This window comes from Diceros bicornis, chromosome 8 (genome assembly GCF_020826845.1).
Source record: "Diceros bicornis minor isolate mBicDic1 chromosome 8, mDicBic1.mat.cur, whole genome shotgun sequence".
In the NCBI taxonomy this organism is placed as follows: Eukaryota; Metazoa; Chordata; class Mammalia; order Perissodactyla; family Rhinocerotidae; genus Diceros; species Diceros bicornis.
Window position 1 is genome coordinate 1077043 of NC_080747.1, and position 22605 is coordinate 1099647.

General features: G+C 48.1%; 1 protein-coding gene across 2 annotated transcripts; it reads right to left on the reverse strand.

Moving 5' to 3' along the window:
* Window positions 1-7655: 7655 nt before the first annotated feature.
* On the reverse strand, window positions 7656-21604 carry SLBP (stem-loop histone mRNA binding protein). 2 transcript variants are annotated; one of them, XM_058546531.1, is made up of 8 exons: window positions 21521-21604; window positions 21296-21412; window positions 16931-17035; window positions 14354-14413; window positions 13945-14082; window positions 12818-12967; window positions 11585-11666; window positions 7656-8600 (listed from the first exon to the last, which is right to left on the reverse strand). In XM_058546531.1, exons 1-8 carry the CDS (start codon window positions 21577-21579, stop codon window positions 8484-8486), a joined length of 828 nt encoding a protein of 275 aa, XP_058402514.1. In that variant the 5' UTR covers window positions 21580-21604; the 3' UTR covers window positions 7656-8483. The 2 variants fall into 2 exon arrangements, with proteins under 2 accessions (XP_058402514.1, XP_058402515.1); XM_058546532.1 differs by lacking the exon at window positions 21296-21412 and having other exon boundaries at window positions 21521-21594.
* Window positions 21605-22605: the final 1001 nt, after the last annotated feature.

A 22605-nucleotide genomic window follows, 5' to 3' on the forward strand; every position in this document is an offset into this window, starting at 1 on the left:
TAAACGGAGATGAGAGGCACAATCCTGGGTCAGAACCAGGACCAGAAAGAAATTTCCTACACAGGACAGTACTGGAACATTTTAAACCAGGTCTGTGGTACTCATGTCAAGTTTGCTGATTTCGATGGTAGTGCCGCCTGGCAATGCCTGTCCTGGGAAATACACGCTGACGTGTGCAGGAGCTAGGAAGGCACCTGCACACCCCATGGACGCCTGTCTCTTCAGGAGATTCCCCGCTTGTGCCCAATAAACAGGCCCGCTGCAGTGCCTCTCCGTCCCACAGCAGGCCGGCCTCGGGCCAGGGGACCCCCCCAAAGCGCTGCCCTCAGGTCCTACAGCAACACCCAGAGGGGCCAGCTTGGTGTCTTGCAAGGTCTGCCAACTTGCCAGGTGAACAGAATCTTGCTGGGGTGCTGATGTGCGTTCTGGGGCCACCGCCCACCTCCCCAGGCTGGGCAACTGCTTCGCACGCCCTTGGGGTCCTCCTCCTTCAGTCGCCAGGTGGGCTAGTTTCTCTCACAGAGCTCTTTATAAAGCATCCTCTTTGAGGAGGAAGGGAAAGAACTCTTCACACGTGTTGTCAATACTCTTTCTAGTGGATTGTTTGACTTTCGCTTTTCTACGGGGTTTCTTACCATTCATTCATTTTTTAAAAAGACTTTATCTTTTAGAGCAGTTTTCGGTTCACAGCAAAATTGAGAGGAAGGTACAGCTTTTTCCCTGTCCCCTGCCCCCCCACACACACAGCCTCCCCCACTGTCAGTGTCCGCCACCAGAGTGACGCATGTGTTAGAACCGAGGGACTGACGCGTCATCGTCACCCCAGTCCATGGTTCACAGCGGGGTTCACTCCTGGTGTTGCACATTCTACGGGTTCAGACAAATGTGTAATGACATGTACCCACCATTGCAGGATCGTACAGAGTAGTTTCACTACCCTAAAAGTCCTCTGTGTTCCCCCTACTCATCCCTCCCTCCCCCCACCCCTGGCAACCACTGATATTTTTACTGTCTCCATAGTTTTGCCTTTTCCAGAATGTCATCTACTTGGACATTCGCTAATTTTTAATATTTATGTAGGAAAGAAACGCAACTTTTTTCTTTAGGTTTCTATTTCTCCTATCTTGTTTTGGAAGTTCTCCTACCCCTTTCCTGAAGGTTATGTAAAATTTTTCCAAAATCATTTTCTAACATCTTTATTTTTTTACATTTAAATCCGTCATACACCTGAGGCTTCCTGGGGCCAGCCCTGTTCCTCCAGGGGATGACGTGGGCCAGCACCAGCACTGCGTCGCTCCACACCTGAGCTCTTCATGTGGGGCGGGCACCCACTCATCTCCATTTTCCATATTTGCACACTTAACAAACTCTTACTGGTGGCACTGTGCCCAGCTGGACCCCGATGCTGGTGAACAAGCAGCACAGGCCTGCCAGAGGGGTCTGCCAGTGCCCAGGCACTGAGGTGGGCCTGGGCTTGGCATCTAGAGGACAGCAAGAAGGCCAGGGGCAAGGGGCGGCAGCATGGTGAGCAGTGGGGACAGGGGAACTGGGCGATGCAGAAGCCACAGGCAGGGGCCAGAGTGCACAGGGCTTTGGGCCACGGTGAGGGCTGTGGGCTGGATTTGGGTGGCTCAGAGCATCTTTGTGGGAGCAGGGGAGTAGCCCCCTGGTTGGGCCATTGGGAAATCCCTGTGGAGCAGCTGATGGCAGGACAGGGCCTCACAACCAGGGACTAGAGGGCAGGAGTGGAGCCGGTCGTCCCGCCTGCGGTGGCAGGAAGCCAGCATGGGTGCTCTGAGGAGGTCCAGGCCAGAGAAGATAGGGCCTGGTGGGGAGGCAATGGGGGCAGGGGGGGCGGCGTGGTACAACACAGACCTGAGTCAGGAGTGGGCTTCATGAAACATGAGGCAAAACCCAGCAGGTCAAGACAGACATCTAGAGACAAAAAGGAGATTACTGGTTGTCTAGGGCCAGGGGCCAGGAGACAGCTCAGGGTGCGGGGTTTCTTTTTGGGGTGATGAAAATGTTCTAGAATTGATTGTGGTGATGAATGCACAACTCTGTGCGTGTACTAAAAGCCACTGAATTGTGCCCTTTAATGAGTGAATTGTTGGGGCGGCCCAGTGGCACAGTGGTTAAGCGCGCGCTCTCTGCTTCGGCGGCCCAGGGTTCGCAGGTTCGGATCCCGGGCACACACCAACGTGCCGCTTGTCAAGCCATGCTGTGGCGACATCCCATATAAAGTAGAGGAAGATGGCATGGATGTTAGCGCAGGGTCAATCTTCCTCAGCCAAAAAAAAAGAGGCGGATTGGCATTGGGTGTTAGCTCAGGGCTGATCTTCCTCAAAAAAAAAAAAAAAGAGTGAGTAGTATAGAACGTGAATTGTATCTCAATAAAGTTGTTTAAAAAGACAGAGAAATAGAACAGCAGCAGCCACCCCAGAGGAGTGTCATGTGCCCAGGCACAGCCCCTTTCCCTCTAAGTCCACCTTTAAGCCTCACTTCCTTGCCTTTAAAAATAGTTGATGGGGGCCGGCCCCGTGGCTTAGCGGTAAGGTGTGCGCTCCGCTGCTGGCGGCCCGGGCTCGGATCCCGGGCTCGCACCATCACGCCGCTTCTCCGGCCATGCTGAGGCCACGTCCCACATACAACAACTAGAAGGATATGCAGCTGTGACATACAGCTATCTACTGGGGCTTTGGGGGAAAAATAAATAAATAAATAAAATCTTTAAAAATAAATAAATAAATAAAATAAAAATAGTTGATGGGGCTGGCCAGTGGCGTAATGGTTAAGTTTGTGCGTTCTGCTTTGGAGGCCCCGGGTTTACAGGTTCGGATCCCGGGTGCAGACCTATGCACCGCTCATCAAGCCATGCTGTGGTGGCGTCCCATACACAAAATAGAGGAAGATGGGCACAGATGTTAGCTCAGGGACAATCTTCCTCATAAAAAAAAAAAAAGCAGTCCTGTGAGAGCCTGAATGAGAGGACCCAACTAAGCCACCGAAACTGAGATAATAAATATCACTCTTGTAAGCCACTAAGTTTGGGGGAAATGTGTTGTGCAGCAATAGATAACTATGCAGCCTTGCTCCGCCTGCCTGATCATGGCAGCCCTCTGCCTTGGCTCGGCTTCCTAAGGAGGGGAGGGAGGTTCCTGTGGAAACTCAAATTCTGCCTTTTCCCTAAAGAGCACAGCAAGTGCACTGATGGATGTCACACCTGGAAATCCCTCTCAAAATCACATTCAGGGTCATCGTGGACATGCCACATGCCCCTTGAGTGGCTTGCTGTTCACGTGGGGGAGTAGCGTGCCGCTTACGGGGCTTCAGGACCCCTCCCTGGGAGACCAAACCACATCTCAGCCTCCATGAAGCAGCTAAGATGCCCCTGTAGTGGACTTCCCACTTCCTGAGTGCCTACTGTTGTTATTCTTGCCTGAAGACCAGCCCTACGCTCCCTGTTACTGAAGGAATTAATGGATGTGCAGGGCCTTGTCAACGCTTTAAATGGGGCCCTCAGCAACCATAACAGCTGCCACTGGAGCATTATTAAGCATATGGCATTCATTCTCTCCTTTAATCCTTAAAGCCCTCCTATGAGGTGGACACTCTTATTCCAGTTTACAGATGGGCACACATTCAAAGTCCCCTAACGTGCCAGGCCAGGCAGTGCGCTCCGGGGATACCGTACACAGTCGGTGCCTTCGCTGGAATGCCAGCCACCGAGCCTTAGTGCCAATATTTGGAGACTTTGCTTCCTATGCTCCTATACTGAGGGAGTACTTTTCTGGAAAACTTCACATGCATCTTTGAAGTGTAAGTTTTACAAAGCAGCTTAGGTCCAATTAAAGCCTGCACATTAAAAAGCAAACAAAGGGGCTGGCCTGGTGGCACAAGTGGTTAAGTGCGCGCGCTGTGCCACGGCAGCCTGGGGTTCGCAGGTTCAGATCCCGGGCGCGCACCAACACACCGCTTGTCAGACCATGCTGTGGTGGTGTCCCATATAAAGTGGAGGAAGATGGGCACGGATGTTAGCCCAGGGCCAGTCTTCCTCAAGAAAAAAGGGAAGGATTGGCATCACATGTTAGCTCTGGGCTAGCCCTCCTCACAAAAAAAAAAAAAAAAAAAGCAAACAAAGCAACAGCAATGACAACAAAACAAAAACAAAAAGCCCCAAAACAAAAAACCCTCAAGATTCTTAAACATAAAATTAACATGCAGACTGATGATCAAAGAGGCTCACGTCCTCCCCCTCCCACCCACGCACACAGAGCCAACCCAGGTTCACAGATGACAGGAACACGTTCATTTGCAAGGGACTTCTGCTTTGCCAGCTACTGGAACATGACTTCACCTGGCAGACCCTTCAAACTTGTCTGGAAAAAAAGGATCCTGTCACCCCTTCATCCATCAGAAGAGCTACCCACACGTGTCCAGAGAGCCCAAGTGCAGGGATCTGGTTCAAGCAGACGATGCTGACTCACCTGGGAGGCTCTGTCGACATCTTCCTACCAAATGGATGGCGGAACCAGCAACTTGAGGGCAGAATTGCTGAAAGAGAGCACCTGGAGGACAGGATCCTGATGCGCCGGCAAGAAACAAGAACGGCTTCACAGTGCACGCAAAAAAGTAAGTTGGGGGATGTAGGATGACAATGCTGATAAGCTGGACCACGTCTACACACGGGAAGATAGGAAAATGAATTACCAGCAGGGACGAGATAGCCATCAGCCTGGAACTGGGAAGAATTAATCATGCTGGACAAACTTCATTTAGTTCTGACACTTCTTGGTTCGATGTACAAGAGTCAAGAATCAAGACAACTCAATCCTAGCCTATGGTTATTTGTAACACTCATACAGAAAATACTAGATCATGTTAGCAGCATTAAAAGGCAAGAACTAAAGTCTGAAGATTGATTTCCTTGGTGCTGAAGAGCATTCCAAGAATTTAAAAGTGAAGCAAAAGCTAAGAGCCAGAGTGATTCTTCTAGAACCTGAGTCAGAGGTCATGCCCTCTGCTCAAGGCCTCCCCGGCTGTCTACCTCACTCACAGAAAAGCTGTAGTTGACGCTGCAACACCTCCCAACCCCGACTTCATCTGTCACTGCCCCCTGCTCCAGCCAGCCCAGCCTCCTTGCCCTGATGTAAGACCACCAGTCAGCTCTGGCCACAAATTATTTACAATCCTCCCAAGGCCTCCAAGTGGCATATTCTACTATAGCACCAGCCCTAAATCCAGAATTTCGTCACTGAAATTGGCTCTCCTCAGATGGAGTTCCACAAGCACAGCTCCTGGTGTGGAGTTCCTGTCTGAAGACCTCTGAAAAAAAGAGATGACTTACCTGCCTCTGTCCTAGGCCCCACCACACACACCCCCAATGTACAATGGGCCAGACCTACGCTAAGTGCTTTAGAGACTCCTGTTCAAAGCAGGGTGGGCAAGGAGGGGCAGCACTGGCCATGGCAATCCTTAATTAGGTCTCAGTCCTGCTCCAACAGCAATTCTCTGTGCTTCTTGGCTCTGCCTCCAGACTCCTGGTTCCACCCTCCGAATTATCTTTCTTTTTCCATGAAAGGTAGCCTGTGTTTGCAGCTGTGTAGTTTTCTCAGCCTGCTGCCTGCCAGTAGAATCTTGAGGGTCCCAAGTCTTTTCATTTGATACCACCTGTCCCTTTCCGTTCAAACTGGCAAGATTTTTGCCGAAATAATTCTTTCAAAAGTTTTGTGGGTTTCCTGTGAACCTTATGGGGGTTCAATTCACTAGACAAAAGCCAAATGCACAGATCTCCTCAAAATAAGCCCTTCTCTGTTTTGGGCTTCTACTGAGGGACAAGCTCTTCAGCTTGTTAGAAGCCCTATTGTTAGCTGGAAAGGCTGCCAATATCCTAAGTTCTTAACACAGCATCTTATATCCACGGCCTCAGCTTCATTACAGATCACATCTTCCTGGCCGTCCTCTGGATTTGATCTTTGCTCCGAAGCCATTTCTTATGTTAGCCTTTTTTGCCATCTGGAAAGGCTGAGAATAATTGAGACCATTAAAGTGCCACTCCTTCACGTTAGTCTTTCCTTTAGCTTCTCTCTACTCTCGCCTTTTATTTATCTTATTGTAGCAAAACATAACAGAAATTTTGCCATTTTAAACACTTTTAAATGTACCATTCAGTGGCATTAATTACATTCACAATTTTGTGCAACCATCACCACAGTACTTCCACAATTTTTTTATATTACTAATTTTTTTTTATGACGGTCATATTGGCTTTTAACACTGTGTGCATTTCAGGTGTATAGTATTATATTTCAGTTTCCGTATAGACTGCATTCTACTCTTGCCTTCTAGGATAAGCAGCAGGAAGCCAGAGGTAGCAACGCTCTGCCTAGAAATCTCACCCACATCACCCAGTCCATTAGTCAGTTTGCCACCAGCACACGGCGTGCAACAGTTCTGCTCAACTTCCTGTCACTACTTAGCAAGGACCCGCTCTGGTCCCGTTTCCAGTATTCCCACACCTTCCCACCAACCCTCACTGGCAGTCTCCTCAAAGCCCCCGAGGCATCCACTAGCACTTTCCTCACAGCTCTTCAAGCTTTCCAAGGTCCTTTCGGCTCCTGCCCACCGCCCGGCTACAGTGTCTCCCCCACTTGAGGATTTGGTCGGCAGTCGACACCCATACTCCCACTTCAGGGCCTTTGCACTTGCTGCCACCTGGGGTGAATGTTCTTCCCCAACAGCACATGTCTGCTCAATGCTGCCTTATGAGGCACCTCCCAATCGACCTGCAAAAAATGGCCACCTCCCAGCACCCAGTTACTCCCCATGCCCCACACCCTTCTCTACTCTTATCTTTTAACCTGACAGCATGTGTACTGTCTTCCATCCCCACTGGTGTGTGACAGCAGACCTTGGGACACTCCGTCTCCTCCATGTCCCCAGTGACTACCAGACTGCCTGACGTAGTACGAGCTCAACAAACGTGTTAAGTAAGCAAGAAAGGGTGTCTGCCCTTTCAAAACACCTTAAACTAAGCTGCCAAAGTTCACCCTTTGCTTGAAGCAAGTTCAGCATCACTTCTGAGGGAGCAGCCTTGAGGTGTGTGGCCGTGGCTGTGGGCTGGTGGCAATATCCGCAGGAGAGCTGCGAGGGTCCAAGTGTATGACTGTGGAAGACACACCATGGGCAGGGCAGGCCCCTCAGGACCCAGGTCCAATGCTCACTCTGCTCCAGGGTAGACCGTGCAGCCCTGGTGTCTCAGGAGACGGGGAAAGGCCCTGTCACCCCAGTTGCTCAATAGGCATCAAACCTAGGTCCCTGGCTTCCTGTGAGTCTGCTAGGCACACACTTCCTTCAACCAGGAGACCCTGGGTCTAAGGAAAGCACACACCAAATGTGGCTGGGCCCCACACCGACACGAGATCTGGATCTGGCTCCAGGCTGACCAAGATCCCACATCAGAGCTCCAAACCTATCAAATGAGGTCCTCCTCACAGGGTGGGGTGGGGTTGAACCAGTCTGGGTCATGATTCTTTTACCACCGTGTACCATCCTCTCCAGTGCCACATGATAAGGTCAGATGCTTACTCGAATCCTCCAAACACAAGAATTATCGTGGCAGTTGGCCTATCTGGCAATGTAATAAATCAGTTAAAGAAAGTTCTTTTCTTTTTATTTTTGCAATGTCATTCCATACAAAAGCGAAAGAAACATAACAGTCTTAACAAGAAGTTTACAATTGAATATTTGAACAGAAACCTGTACACATTATCATTTACAGCAATTTTACATGGTAAATTAACTGATTGTAAAAAAAAAAAAGTTCTTACTAAATCCTTCTGCTGCCTTAACTCTTGGAGAATTATAGGTAGAAGGCCGACTTAGTGCTATTTACAAGTACCAAATTAAGACTGTGTAACTTACATAAAATCCATTAACTTAGCTCAATTTAATACCTTTGACTATTCAGTGCTCTGTCTGAGGAAAACAACACACCTAGACATACTGACAAAAAGCCAAAAATTAAGTTTCCATAAAGATACTAAAGGTATCTGATTCTGAGAATACTTTAAAGAAAGCTGATGCTAGTTTGGTCCCATGAACATATGGTTAAACGCAAACCAGCCATCTGACAAGTGGGAACTTAATGTCTAAAATACTCATGGAACACCAGTTAAAGTATGCTTGGTCAGGCTAACTTAAAAGATGGTAGGGATTAAGCAATTAAGTTTGTTGCAAGATTGCTTCAGGTTCAGTTTTGCTTGGATTTAGTTCCATTTACAAGTTAAAACATGCAAAATACACTCACTATACATAAAATTAATGTTTCTTAAGAAAATAAGGCAAGAATAACAATTCACCGTGAGATAATGAACTATTAACAGAAACCATCCAGTTAACAATGTACGACGCATGCTTAGCTGGCCCTCCACCTGGGCAGGTGGAGGCGACTCTTGCTTTCAGTGGCCTCCAGGTGGCACCAGTTAGCTCATGGTTGGGAAGTCTTTCAAGGGTTCAGTTAGACAAGCTTCCAAATCAAACTCGTCCCCCACTTGGCAGTCCACGTGTCTAACTTTGGTGGGTGTGCCAGAGTACACATCCTAGAAAACAGAAGCATGGGTCATGGCTAGTTCCACAGACATACGGGTGGAACTGAGCACAAAGCTGCTAACCCCTACCGAAGGAGCGAATGCCTCTTCCTATGCCCAGAGTACTATAGGACTAAGACTGATCATCACCAGCAAAGGTCTATGAATGCTGGAACACTCACGACAGAGAATTCAAAACAATTAGCTAATTAAAATTCAAAGATAACATCAAACTTTATTTCAGCTAGATGTGTCAAACTCTACCCACCAAACACCGCCCCTTACCCTCCACAATGAGAAGCCAACTGACCCTTTAAGGCCTCTGAGCCACAGCCATTCAACTGGAACAGGAGCTGCTGTGTGGAGCAGATGCACACCACCATCCTCTGGGACTCGTGAAGCAGAATCACATCAAACCACTGAGCACCTGCTCACCCGCTGAGGAAGATCTGCCTCAGCTCTAGCACTGGGGCCACGCCCACCTCACCTCAAAAACGGGAGCCACTTCCTACACCACACAACTTCTGGGAATCACGTGAGAGAATGCACATCAAAGTCTGTGCATTCACTTGTAATCGGGAGGGATCCTAATGATTATACTGCCAAAGGGACTGTATGTACTATTTACGAGGCCCTGTATAAAAACATGTACACCTTTTATAAGCAGAGAAGGAATGCTAAAAGGCTAGGCAAAACTGAACAGTGACTCTCAAGACAGGAGGTGACAGTGTTTAATATGTTTCTGGACTGCTTTAATGAACAGGTTTTGCTTTTTTCATTAAAAAAGTTTAACTGAGGGCCGGCCCCGTGGCTTAGCGGTTAAGTGCGTGCGCTCCACTGCTGGCAGCCCAGGTTCGGATCCCGGGCACGCACCGACGCACAGTTTCTCCGGCCATGCTGAGGCCGCGTCCCACATACAGAGACTAGAAGGATGTGCAGCTATGACATACAACTATCTACTGGGGCTTTGGGGGAAAACAAATAAATAAATAAAAAAGTTTAACTGAAAGGTCTCATATTCAAATGTTAGTTTACCACTTACAGAGTTTAAACCAGATGAAGTATGTTTATACCAACTAAAACCCAAGTTTTAAATGAATGTTTAAAGAAATTTCCTATTTTTAGAATAGAGAAATCTGGTTGATACCCTTCCAATCATGTTATAAATTTAACATCACCGACAATGGGACAAACTGATCTCCACTGTCATACTCTTGCTCCTACTGTTCATCCTGAATCTAATCTTTAAGGAAACAATACGACAACTCCCAATTGAGGAACATCCTGCTTTACAAAAGCTAGCCTGAACTCCTCAAAAAAAAACACAATGTCATGGGGGGAGAGGCAGGAAAACTATTCTAAGCTAAAGGAAATTTAAGAGACACGGCCCTTTAAACATGTAATCCGTGATTAAATTTTGGATCAAAAAAGACCTGTAAAAAGGACATTATTGGGACAACTGACAAACCTGAATATGGACTGTTTATTAGACAGCAGTGCTTTATCAGTGTTACATTTCTTGGGCACAATAATTATACTGTGGCTGTGTGCAGTAGTTTAGCGGTGAAGCTTGCTTCTGAGTGGTTAAGGAACACACACCGCGACAGACGGTCTGTCCACTAGGTGTCCGTTGCACTAAACATGTTTGTGCCCAGCCTTCTCTTCTCCCTCCTGCACATCCAGCCATCTCTGAGCCCCACCTCTCCTTGGCTGCCCCCAGGACCTCCCACCAGGACCCCCGTCTCTAATCTTCATCGTCTGGCTCCCTGTATGCACCTGTGCAGTCTCTTCTCCCCTCCCTGGTCCCCTAGGCCTGCGCATCGCCCTCTAACTTCTGACACTGCAAGGGGCACGTTCAGAATCTGTTTCTTGAGATGGGACAAGGCTTACTCTTAATCCACACTAAGGATACAACCTGCTGAGATCTTCATGGGTTTCTTTTTAGTCATGCCTATGTGTAAATATCCACAAAACCGGTCATCCTCTCATTAAATATCCTCTTTTTACTTACCCCAACAATTCTCCCATGTCACTAGTCTTCGCAACCAATCTGTAACAGTTGTATTCCCTATGACAGTAACATAATTTTACCACTCCCCTACCGCTGGACATTTATGTTACTTCTAACCTCTCTGTAACATACTGTCAGCAACAAAAGAGTGTGTGGTGTGCAGATGGTCCACAAGACTGGAAGGACACGTACCAGGCTTACCAGGGGTGACACAGATTAAAGGATGGCAGGAAAACACAACTATAAACCTTTATATGCTTCTGAACCATTCGAACACAGCACAAGATGATCTTATATAAAGCATGAGTACTTCACAACAAATATTTATGTTTTCTAGTTTTTAACCTATTTTTTCACTGAACATGCTGGATATTTCCATATGCAAATATTGGGGTGGTCTCTTTTATAAAAGGATCCTTTTATTGTAAACTGCTGATGTGTATTTGCTTGTACACATGCAGAAAAGTCTGGAAGATCGTGCATCCAATAACTACAGAATTGAAGACGATACAATTTTGTATATTGCTTTTAATCTTTTAAGTTTTTTCTCAAAAACATGTAATTTTTTAAATTGGCAAATGTAGGGAAAACTCCTGGGCCCAAAGCATTCCTTTATATAATACAGTTAGCAGATGATTCCTATACTAGCAATTCACCAGCACAAATTGTATACAGCCTAAAATTAATGCCAGTGACATCGCCTGTGTAGACGCTGGAACCAGAGGGGAGAAAGCTTTTTACCTGTAAATGAAAACGGTAGGAGTGATTAGTTGGATCGAACCAAAAACCTAAATTAAGGCCACTACCTAGGAACTCCATCAAATCTGGTATTTCAACGACGTAAGAAAGGGGGTAAGGAGCCCCTTTTTCGTAAGCATTAGAATCAAACTTCAGCTTAAACTTCAGTTTATAAAGTGGCATATGTTGTCAACAATTAATATGAAGCACCTCATGTTACGAGACAGAACCAAGGAAAGGTACTTACGAAGTTATCCTGAGAGCTCGCTTGGGACTCGGAGCTGCTTTCCACAGATTCCGTCTCCATTTCCCCGAGGTCTACAGGATGTCTGCGAAGTCAAACAGGCATGTCAGTCACCACTTGACAAAGCCAGGAGACACGGGATACAGGGAAGTCCTCCAAGTCTGTCCATCGACACAGATACCACCAACACCAGGCTGCCCTGTGAGGAAACTGACAGGTGTCTCCTCTGCTCTGAGGGACGGGACAGCTTTCGGTGACTCCCCACATGCCACACCTAAACCCTGCGTGTCATCGCAGAGGCCAAGCTGGAGGCAGTTACTGCAGGCGAAAACATTTGCTTGATTCAGAGCACACCACAACTAGCCCATTCTCAACTGTGGAGAAACTACTTATACACATCCACGAGCATCCTTGTAAGTAGAAGCATCAATAATAAGACCAATTTTGGGGGGGGATGAACACTGCAACAAACCATAGTACACATCATCACTCATTTTCCCAATTTTCTCCTCATAAAGAGAATGGGACAATAGTGTCACACTGGAAAAAAATCGGTATGACATCTGTGAGGCCAAATTTGTAAAACAATGTTAGGAACTGCTTCCAACAGGACAGTTTCTAATAAGTTTCCCCAGCACAAAGCATTATTTGCTGAATGAATAAACACGTCTCTGAGGGAGGGAGAGGCTCAGGTCAAGAGAGGAGACGAGAAAGAACCACACAGAGGGAGCCAAGTGCAAGACTATTCTCCCTACCTCCCTGTTTAACTGGCATCCCAACCGTGTGGCAAAAATTCAGGCCTGAGATCTTTCCAACTAGGCACAAATTTAAAAACCAATAGGGAAAAGATAAAAGCCTTCCTTCATTAAAAAAAGAACTTTCATTTCACAGTTCAACATAAATTACTCCAATACTTTTTAGAATATTTATCTTAAAAAACAACAAAAACCCACTTATTTCTAGGTTTATTAAGCTCTATTGTTTCTAGCTACAAAAAGTAAATTCAATCCAGAAACCACACTACTCCCTGTAGCCTATCCCAGAGCCCACCCATCCAGCTTTACACACTTGTGCACAGAGAAAACGGACATGAAGTTGTGACAACTGCCTGCTCTGTTCCCTTAGAATTCCCAGGAGGACTTCATACCACAATAACCTGCCACACAAATTGACAGACCTACTTCAGTCACTGCACGAATCACAGAAGTAGAGGACAAGAATGCAATGAAAACATACATTTCTTGCGAATCACATCCTCCTTCAGCTGGAGGATCCCAAAAATGCAGAGCCACCTTCCAGAGTTTGATTTGCTGGTCCCACGATCGTCGACTATACTTCTTAAATTTGTTGGGGGTCTTGGGATGAATGCCAGGCTGTCGAAGGTGTCTGTGGGAGAGAGGAAGATTACCCTAGCACACGCCATTCACATTTATACATTAGCTTGAAGATTAACCAAACTGGAGATTAGTGTTATTAAACAGTTCTCGGGGCCGGCCCCATGGCTTAGCGGTTAAGTGCGCGCACTCCGCTACTGACAGCCCAGGTTCGGATCCCGGGCACGCACCAACACACCGCTTCTCCGGCCATGCTGAGGCCACACACAGCAACTAGAAAGACGTGGAATTATGACATACAACTATCTACTGGGGCTTTGGGGGAAAAAAAAAAAGAGGAGGATTGGCAACAGAAGTTAGCTCAGAGCCGGTCTTCCTCAGCAAAAAAAAGAGGAGGATTAGCATGGATGTTAGCTCAGGGCTGATCTTCCTCACAAATAAATAAATAAATAAATAAACATAAAAAAAAAGTTCTCAATCAACTGATATTCTACAAAACGAGCAAAGTCATGTATAAAAAAGCACTACCTCTTTGACTCTACTATTCTTTTGCAATCTGTGCTCCACAAAAGTACAATTGAATCCCAGTTCTGTCAAGAAGCTGATGTACTCTCTAAAACTTCCTCTGCACCCTTCTGTGTGTGTGAGGAAGCAGGATAGGCAAGAGCCTGCTTCCCGTGCAAAATGGGGCAATGCTCATTTTTTTCTCCAGTAAGATCTTTACAATATGTGACTTAAACTTGACTGTTTTCCCAGCACATATTGTAATAACTTTCCATTTACAAGACTGCTATGAGTCCTGAGAAATGTTACCTAACATTCTAAATTATGAAAATGTTATTTTTATCTTCATGTCCTTGGTTTTTCAGTCACCAATCCATTCTTTATTTACACAAGCTCCTGAAAGTCATTAATAAACAGTTCTTAGCAGGTGTGAACTATTCCCAGAATCAGATTTACCACACAAGCAACTCTTTAGACTGCAATGCCACAAGACTTGATCAAGACATGCCAATGAGACAAGACTACCTTGGGACTTCTTTAATATAGCGATCATAGGCAATGGTATTCTTTCCATAGTTGATCTGTTTCTGTCTTCTCATCAGGACACTTTCATCTGTCTCTAAGTCGGCTGGCACTGAAGACACAGACTCCTTCGAATCAGAACTGAAGAAAATGAAATTAACAACAGAATAAGCCTCACAATTAAGATCATTATGAAAGAAAATGTTGAAACAATAATGAAGGAGTATTTGTCCTCTAGATTCCAACCCATATTAACCCCAGAACAGTCTAGAATCTTTGTACACAGGGGAATTTAGTACATGATACAATATTTCAAATCAGTGAAGAACAGACTAATCAGTCAGTAAGTGCTATTGAGACAGTCAGTATCTCACGTTCACAATTAGAAAAGAAACATTTACATGGCATTTACCTTCCCGATGATGATTTTCTCTCTCTTCCAAAATCATTTATGAGGAGTTTTCTTTTATATCTGACAACAAAATAAATGTTGCTGTTTTTAAAAAGCTATAAAAAACTTAACACTTAATGCTTTTAGAGCTAAAAGATAGCCACAAGGAATAAAGCCTTCTTCCTGAACAGTGTGGTCTGGGTAAATGGATTAGAGTAACAGCATGTTGTTTCTTTTACAGTCACGTGTTGCATAATGATGTTTTGGTCAACAACAGATCACATATATGACTGTGGTCCCATTAGATTAGTACCATGTAATCTAGGTGTGTAGTAGGCTATACCATCTAGACTGTTTAAGTACAGACTATGATGTTCACACAATGACAAAATCACCTAACAACGCATTTCTCAAAACGTTAAGTGACACATGACTGTATTTTCAACCTCACTCAGTCACTTCCTTTTATAAAAAGATAAAGCTTATTTGCCAAGATCATATGAAGTGCTTAAAGCAACCAGGTTCTGACAGAAAACTCCTACGTCAATGCCCTCAGGTACCAGTGTACGTAACGCAGAGGTTCTCTAGGCCGAAGAAACCGCTAAGTTTCAGTTCAAGTAGTGCGATCCAAACAACAGAGAGATTTACACCCTCAAAACCCTGCAGCCTTTTGAAAAAAATAAACATAAGTTGAAATAAAAAATGTTTATTTATAATACCACAATTACTTACTAATGGGACATGTGTGCCTGTTGGGCACTGCTCACCTTTTCCGATCTTGGAAAGAGACTGAACACCCCCAGCCCATCTCGTTCCTCATGGATTTCACAAGGCATTTGCTTTCTATCACAGCAACTACCAAAACCCAGCTTTGCCAAGGTATGTCACCAAAACAAGCACAGTGCAAGCTAACAGTGAAACCATGAACCATCTCAAGCTGGAAGTTCATGTAAGTGTCTAAAAGATGTCACAGATCACTGTGTCTCCTTCAAAAATCTCCAATTCTCGCCCTTCTCTCACATTTGCTGTGGCATCCCAGTGCAGTCTGGACACCAGAAGGTAAGGAACTTATTTATTTCCTGTGTATCTAGAATAGCATTGATAATATACCATCCTGTGAGAACTGAGAAACTAGTCCCTCAAATCATTTTCTGTAGGGCTTCATGGTCTCTGGGACCTCACTGAAAAAGACTGGCTTCAGGTACGAGAAACCTATCTTCAAATTTTCAGACAGCTGGTGTGTAGTGCGTGTTATCCTCCTTGAAGTATAGTGAGCTCAATTCTCACGCCCCTCTTCCTGGTGGGAAGTAAAGCAGACCGCGGTCTTCAGCAGGTCAAATCACCTGGGTCTTACTAAAAGCAGCAGCTTTCCATCAGAAAGGATGTGATCAACAGAGTGACCCAAAACAGAGCAGGCCTATTTTGCAAAGTAGGACAATTTTCAGAGACAAATGAGGAAGAAAAGAGGGGTCAGGACAGATAGGTATATGGAAAGTGGTTATAAGCCTTGTGAGCAGAACACAGAAAATGCATAGACCAAGTCAAACATCCTCACTTCACAGTTGAGAAAATCAAGATCCAGATAAATAAAACTCAATCAAAACACTGGAGCCCACGTGTCAACTCCCGGTCCACTTTTTCTATCCAGGTGTACTACCCACCCACACACATACATTTGATGCCTAGAAGAAATTAAGTGGCCCCTTGAGTGGTCATAACCAACCCCCATGTGTGCCTGTGCCTTTCCAAAGGAGGCAGGTATAAATACTACCACCTACTGCAGAGATGGAGCAGGCAGTCTGGCCCTGCCTCCCTGCTGACACTGAGGACACATTTTCTCATCCGAATTAAGAACTAACCAAGTCGGTTCAACATACTTCAACTAATTATGAGCCACAACATTTTAACTCAAAGTTCATTCAGCTGGGTTGGATGGCATCTATCAAATGGGAGAAAAGCCTAAAAAATACAAGAATGTAATCGAGGGAGATAAGCAGTGGTTACGGCTGTATCATCTGAACTGTAATGAGTCAAGGAAGTGGCTTGGAGTTGGTGAGAACTTGGATACGAGAACTTGGATACACACAACAACTTTGGGCACAACTACAAGGGGTTCACCGACCCTAAGTTAGGGAGCCCTTCCAGCGCTCTGGTATTTCCGAGCTGTTACCTGAGCCAGGTATCAGTTAAGAGTGTGCTCTCTGAGTAGAGCACCTCCACGCACTTTGCTGGGGTGGGAGCACCCAGCACGGTAGGTTAGAGCACATCACGGCAGCTCTCCGCAACCCAGCAGTACCACCTCCCAGCCACCGCCATCTCGGAAGGACAATCACTAAGAAAGGGGTCCTCAAACTTCAGTGCCCACACTCATCTCTGGAAGGCTTCTTAAAACATGGCTGGGCCCCAACTGGAGTTTCCCATTCAGCAGGCCTGGGGTGGGGCCTGAGAATCTGCATTTCTAAGAAGTTCCCAGGAGCTGCTGACGTTGCTGGTCTGGGGACCAGACTTTCAAGAACTACTGCTCTAAGACAAACCTCGAATTTAATATATAATTAAAAACACCAGGGATAACATTTCAAAGTGGTCTGAAATGTATACCTTGCAATTTCTTTGTTAACTCTGGTCCTCATCTCGTCTTCTTCAACTGCACTTGCCCAATCTGAACATCTAGAACTGGGCTTAGGGCCTTCAGGAGTGGTAAAGCTGCAATAAAATGAAAATGCACACTGGAACCATGACACATACTTTCAGTTTCCTTTCAAATCATACATCAAGAAACGTTCAGAGATTGTTTGAAGAGTGCTAAGGGAATAGGCTCTGGGGTAATCTCTGCTCCATAACTTATTAGCTCACTGAGTTTGGGCAATTCACTGAGAGCCTCTCTGGGCTTCATTCAATAAACTACTTCTGTGCACCCACCATGTGCCGGCGTTGGCTAAATCATGAAGACACAGTCCACTGGGGGAAAAGGCAGACAAAGTCAATGAGATTTCATCAGCACCAAAAAAGGTGCCTAATACAACTTGTTCTTTTATTTTCAAAATGAGAAGTTATTTTTTTCAGGATTTTAAAAAAGATTTCAGATAATACACATTAAATGCTATTTATGTATTAAATAGTGGCTACTATTTACTTTTAGAGGCACACAATTAATGATTCAGAATATATCATGTTGTAATTAAAATGGGGGGGTAAGAATATACATCAGAGTCCTTACTGCATTAGGACTTAGTCTACTGGTACAGGTACCTCCTCACCAAAGTTGGGTTCAATTTAATCTAGGAGCTCAGTTTTATCTAGAGCTCAAGGAAATCCTTAGTCAACATCAGGCAACTTGAAACGTAAGGCTTGATGCCAAGAATTCTGGCACTCAGAATTGCTGGTACGTCTGTTATTTAGAGATTAAATGTAAACTTATATCTTTATCTTTCCTCAATTTTCTATTGGCCACCACTGGTGTATCAGAACTAGGCACTAACTTCAACTGCTACAGTAAGCAACCTTATATTTTCCAGCTACCAAATGGCACGCCTTGAAAATGCAATTGCAGTAGCAAATGAATAATCCTTTTATATAATTATCATTTCTTCCCTTATGGTTACCCCACCCAGAGAAACTCAAATTGGATTTCTAAAAGTAAATTTCCAGAGTCGAAAACTAGTTGGCAGTCTGAAAGCAAATTAATGAAGCAAAGGCTAAACTGACTCAATAAATTGTGTTGCAGATACAGAGGAGAACCAAATGCAGGCCTGTCCATGGTTGGACATCAACATCCTCCCTAGGTTTCACGAGGTTCAGGTCTGGGTCTCCCAGCACGACAGATTCCTAAACTTTTACAAGGTGCTTACAAACAAGCTTTTGCAACATCTCGTATTTCCTAGTATAATAGAGAATACTTTTGGTGGAACTAAAACCCATTTCTTAGATTAGGCAGATTATATTCACCAACCTACCCTAACCTAGGACAAGAGTACTTTTGGGGAAATTGCTCAAACGGAAAACAACTATTTTACACACTGAACTAACCTCCCTCCAAAGGGACCACTTCTTGGACATCGTGATGGAGGTGTAGCTGGCTCTACTCAGCAGGTACCTGCATGCGTTCCCCACTCATCACAAGGGATTGCAGGGAGAAAAGTATTATGCACAGAGCAAACAGCAGGTGCAAAGGGCCTAGGACATGAGCATTCCTGCCATGTTAGAATAAGGAGGCCCAGGTGGCTGACTGGTGAGCTAGAGGAGTACTTGTGGGGATACAAAGGACTTTTAAGGCAATATAAGGATTTAACATTTTATCTTCAGCTAAATGGGAGACCACTGGAGGACTCAGAGCTCCATCTCAATGACAATGTTTGATTACCTTCTCTTCACATCTATCCCCAGGGCTGTCTAGGCCCTCTCCTACACTCACACCTCCTCCCAGATAATCTCACCTAGTCTCAATCTTTAAAAGCCATCCGTATACGCTGATAACTCACATTTATATGCTGATAATTCACATCTGTGCCTAACAGGAGTGGTCTCCTCCATTAAGACTCTTAGACACCATTAATTTCTTCATATCTTCTCTTGCTCGTCTGAGAAGTTTCTTAAGCCTACCCACTGATTCCTTCCCCGTGCCAGGTCTGCTCCATCCCCATTCCCTTCATCTTGGCAAATGGTTCCACAAGCAACAAAGGTGTTTAGGCCTAAAAAACTGGAGTCATCCGTGACTCCTCTCTGCACCCCCCAACCCAACAGCAAGTACTACGAGTCCTGCTTTAAAAAGTCCATCCTGAGAGGGCAGCCCGGTGGCGTAGCGGTTAAGTGCGCGCACTTCGCGGCTGGCAGCCTGGGTTCGGATCCCGGGCGTGCACAGACGCACCACTTGTCAAGCCATGCTGAGGCGGCGTCCCATATAAAGTGGAGGAAGATGGGCACGGATGTTAGCCCAGGGCCAGTCTTCCTCAGCAAAAAGAGGAGGACTGGCAGCAGATGTTAGCTCAGGGCTGATCTTCCTCACAAAAAAAAAAAAAAAAAAGTCTAACCTGAACCATACCTTTTTCACCACTCCCTTCACCTGAACTTAGCTGCCCCTGCCCTCGTCCCTCTCTAGTCAGTCCCAAAGAGGCCAAATATGTCCCCACCTGAGGGCCTTGGCAGGCGAATCCTCACAGGGACCACCTCCCATTTCGTCCCAGTCACCAGACGTAAGGTCCCTCAACCGAGGCCTTCAATGCCCATGGGCTCCGAACAGCACGCTAACCTTCACCACCATGATCCCCTGCTTCTTTCTTCAGCCACTCGGTGTCCCTCTGAAATACCTTGTCTGACTTGCTGACCCACCCACATTAGCGTACAGACACAACAAAAATGGAAATCTCATTTGGTAGGTGTCTTGACCTCCCCAACACCCTGACCAACCTAGAAAATGCTCAAGTAAACACATAAATGCCGCAACAAAGGCTCATCAGAATGAAAGTACCTAGGGAGCACGAGGATGGAAAGACAGATCTGGAGCTTAAATCTGGGTTTGCATCCTGGCATCCACCTTTGGTGACTCTGGTAAGATACCTAACTTCTCTAAGTCGACAGTTAAGAATGAACCTGACTAGGGACCGGCCCCGTGGCTTAGCGGTTAAGTGCACGCGCTCCGCTGCTGGCGGCCCGGGTTTGGATCCCGGGCGCACACGGATGCACCGCTTCTCCGGTCATGCTGAGGCCGCGTCCCACATACAGCAACTAGAAGGCTGTACAACTATGACATACAACTATCTACTGGGGCTTTGAAGGAAAAATAAAAGTTTAAAAAAAAAAAGAATGAACCTGACTAGCTACATTAGAATATTCTAAGTTTACAGTAGCTCATGATGCTGTCCCTGGAACATAGTAGGGCTCACTCACTGAGATTGAGACCCGTATTTGTTGACACCCGTCACTGGGATACATCACAGGATCCTCAAGCACCTCACAGACACGTCGTGGCACACAAGCACCTTACCTAGTTAAGCGTGGTGAGGCACAGGCACTTTAACTATTCACGTGTGGTGAGGCATATGCACCTTAACTAGTCAAGTGTTGTGAGGCATAGATGCCACGACTCGTCAAGCATTGTGAGGCATAGGCGCCTTAACTAGCCAAGTGTGGTGAGATACAGGTGCCTCAACTAGTCAGGTGTGGTAACCCCTAAGTGCCTTAACTAACCCAGCACTGTGAGGCACAGGTGACTTAACTAGTCATTGCATGACCTACAGGAGCCATAGCTAATCAAGTGTTGTGACACATAGGCACCTTAACTAATTGGGGTGGTGACCCACAGGCCTTAGCTAGTCAGAGGAGCGACCCACAGGCGCCTTGACTAGCCAGGAGGATGACCCACCGGCCTTGACCTAGTCAGGGTGGTAACCCACAAGCCTTGACTGATAGGGGTGGTGACCCACAGGCGCCTTGACTAATCTGGGACATGACCCACAGGCTGTGACTACTCAAGGGAAGTGACCCACAGGCGCCTTGACTAGTCAGGGGAGTGATGCACAGGCACCCTGACTAGTCTGGTGGTGACCCACAGGCCTCGACTAGTTAGGGAACGGGTGTACATGTGACCCACAGGCCTTAACTAGTAGGGAGGAGGTGGCCAACAGGCCTTGACTAGTTGGGGTGGTGACCCACAGCTTTTGACTAGTTAGGGAAGAGGTGTACATGTGACCCACAAGCACCTTGACTAGTCGGGAAGGGGGTGACCCACCAGCTGTGACTAGTCTGCTGGTGACCCACAGGCCTTGACTAATCGGGAGGCTGGTGACCCACAGGCCTTGACTAGTGGGGAGGGAGATGATCCACAGGACTTGACTAGTCGGGAGGGGGGTGACCCACAGGCCGACACTGCTCCAAGGCCCAATGCCCGCCTCCCCCGCCCGCGGCGGCCCGAGGGAGCCCCGCCGGGCATCGCCTGACCCCTCGCCGGCCGGGCCGGGCCGGGCCCACCTGTCGGGTCTGCGGTCGCCCGCCGGCCTCGCGGGGCCCTCGGCGTCCTCCGGCTTCCTGCGCCTCCCGTCGGCTCTGCGCTTCCGGCCGAGGCTCCATCTCGCGGGGGGCGGCGGGCTGCCGACGAGAGGCCGCGTCAGGGGCGGACGGGCCCCGAGGCCCCGCCCGGCCCCGACCCCCGCCCGGCCCCGCCCGGCCGCCCCCCGGCGCGCGGCCCGGCCTCACCTGGCGTCGCCGTCGCAGCGGCTCCCGCACCGGGGGGGGCTTCGCGGCCGGCAGGCCATGGCGCGCGCGGGCCGAGGCGGGGCGCGGGGTCCGGGCGCGGGCGACGGCCTCCTCGCGGCGCCGGCGCTGACAGACTGCGCGCGCCCCGCCCCGGCCGCCTTTATGCGCCGCGGGCCCCGCCCCCGGAGCGCCCGCGCGCCAGGCCGGGCGCGACCATCGGCCACCGCGGGGGAGGCGCCGCCGCGCGCCTCGCGGGCGGCCCGGGCCGGGGCGACCGCAGCCCCGACGCCGCCGCTGGAAGGCGGAGGGCCGCCCGCCGGGGACGGAGGGGAGGCCGAGAGAAGCGGGCCCCGCCGGCGTGAGGCGGCCGCGCCTTCGCGGGCGAGGGAGGGGTATTGGCGGGAGATTCGGTCGCGCGCGCCGCGGGCGTTAGGAGGGGGCGGACTCCGATTGGCCGGCCCGGCGGGGCGGTCTCCGCGCTGGCGGGAACCGGGAACCCGGAAGGGGAGGCAGGCGAGCAGCGTCGGGTCGCGCGCAGCGCTGTCTCTTCAGCTTCGGCCGGAACTTGTTCGCGCGGAGATGCCCGCGCCGCGAGGCCCGTCAGTTCTCACCCCCGCGGTTTCCGGCGCCGCCTCCCGCGCTGACACCGCGATCTCCGGGGCCCTGGCCCGGCCTCATGCCGTCAAATGCTAACGTGTGCAGAAGAGAGGAGACGAGGCCCCGAGTGGCAAGAATCAAACACTGAAGCCGCAGAGAACTCGAGTCCGCCCGTCGTGTTTCAGCCCGTTATATGCACCACTTTCCTAAAAACGTTCGGGTCTGGCAGTGACGTGGGGGCAGCGAGGGCGCTGTCGAGGAGCTCCCCCGGCCGAGATCCCGGGCGGCCGGGTGTGGCTGCCCTCCTGGGCCACCCAGGCTACCCGGCACCTCAGGGGACACGGCCGCGAGCACGGGGCCGGAGGCCTCAACCAGCAGGCCCCGCACCCGCGGGCTCCTGCATCCTGAGCGCTGCTCACGGACCCCGCCCCCAGAGCCCTGGCCGCAGCCCCTTCACCGGAACACCAGGCCCAGGCCCAGTGCGCCCA

What these genes read in the sequence shown, in the direction of transcription:
- SLBP (XM_058546531.1), bottom strand. Translation starts at nt 21,579, where the DNA reads ATGGCCTGCCGGCCGCGAAGCCCCCCCCGGTGCGGGAGCCGCTGCGAC. An exon ending in GTTAACAAAGAAATTGCAAG is followed by an intron (nt 14,414 to 16,930) that starts GTATACATTTCA and finishes TTTTGTTGTCAG; the next exon opens with ATATAAAAGAAAACTCCTCA. An exon ending in CGAGCTCTCAGGATAACTTC is followed by an intron (nt 8,601 to 11,584) that starts GTAAGTACCTTT and finishes TCTGTTTTCTAG; the next exon opens with GATGTGTACTCTGGCACACC.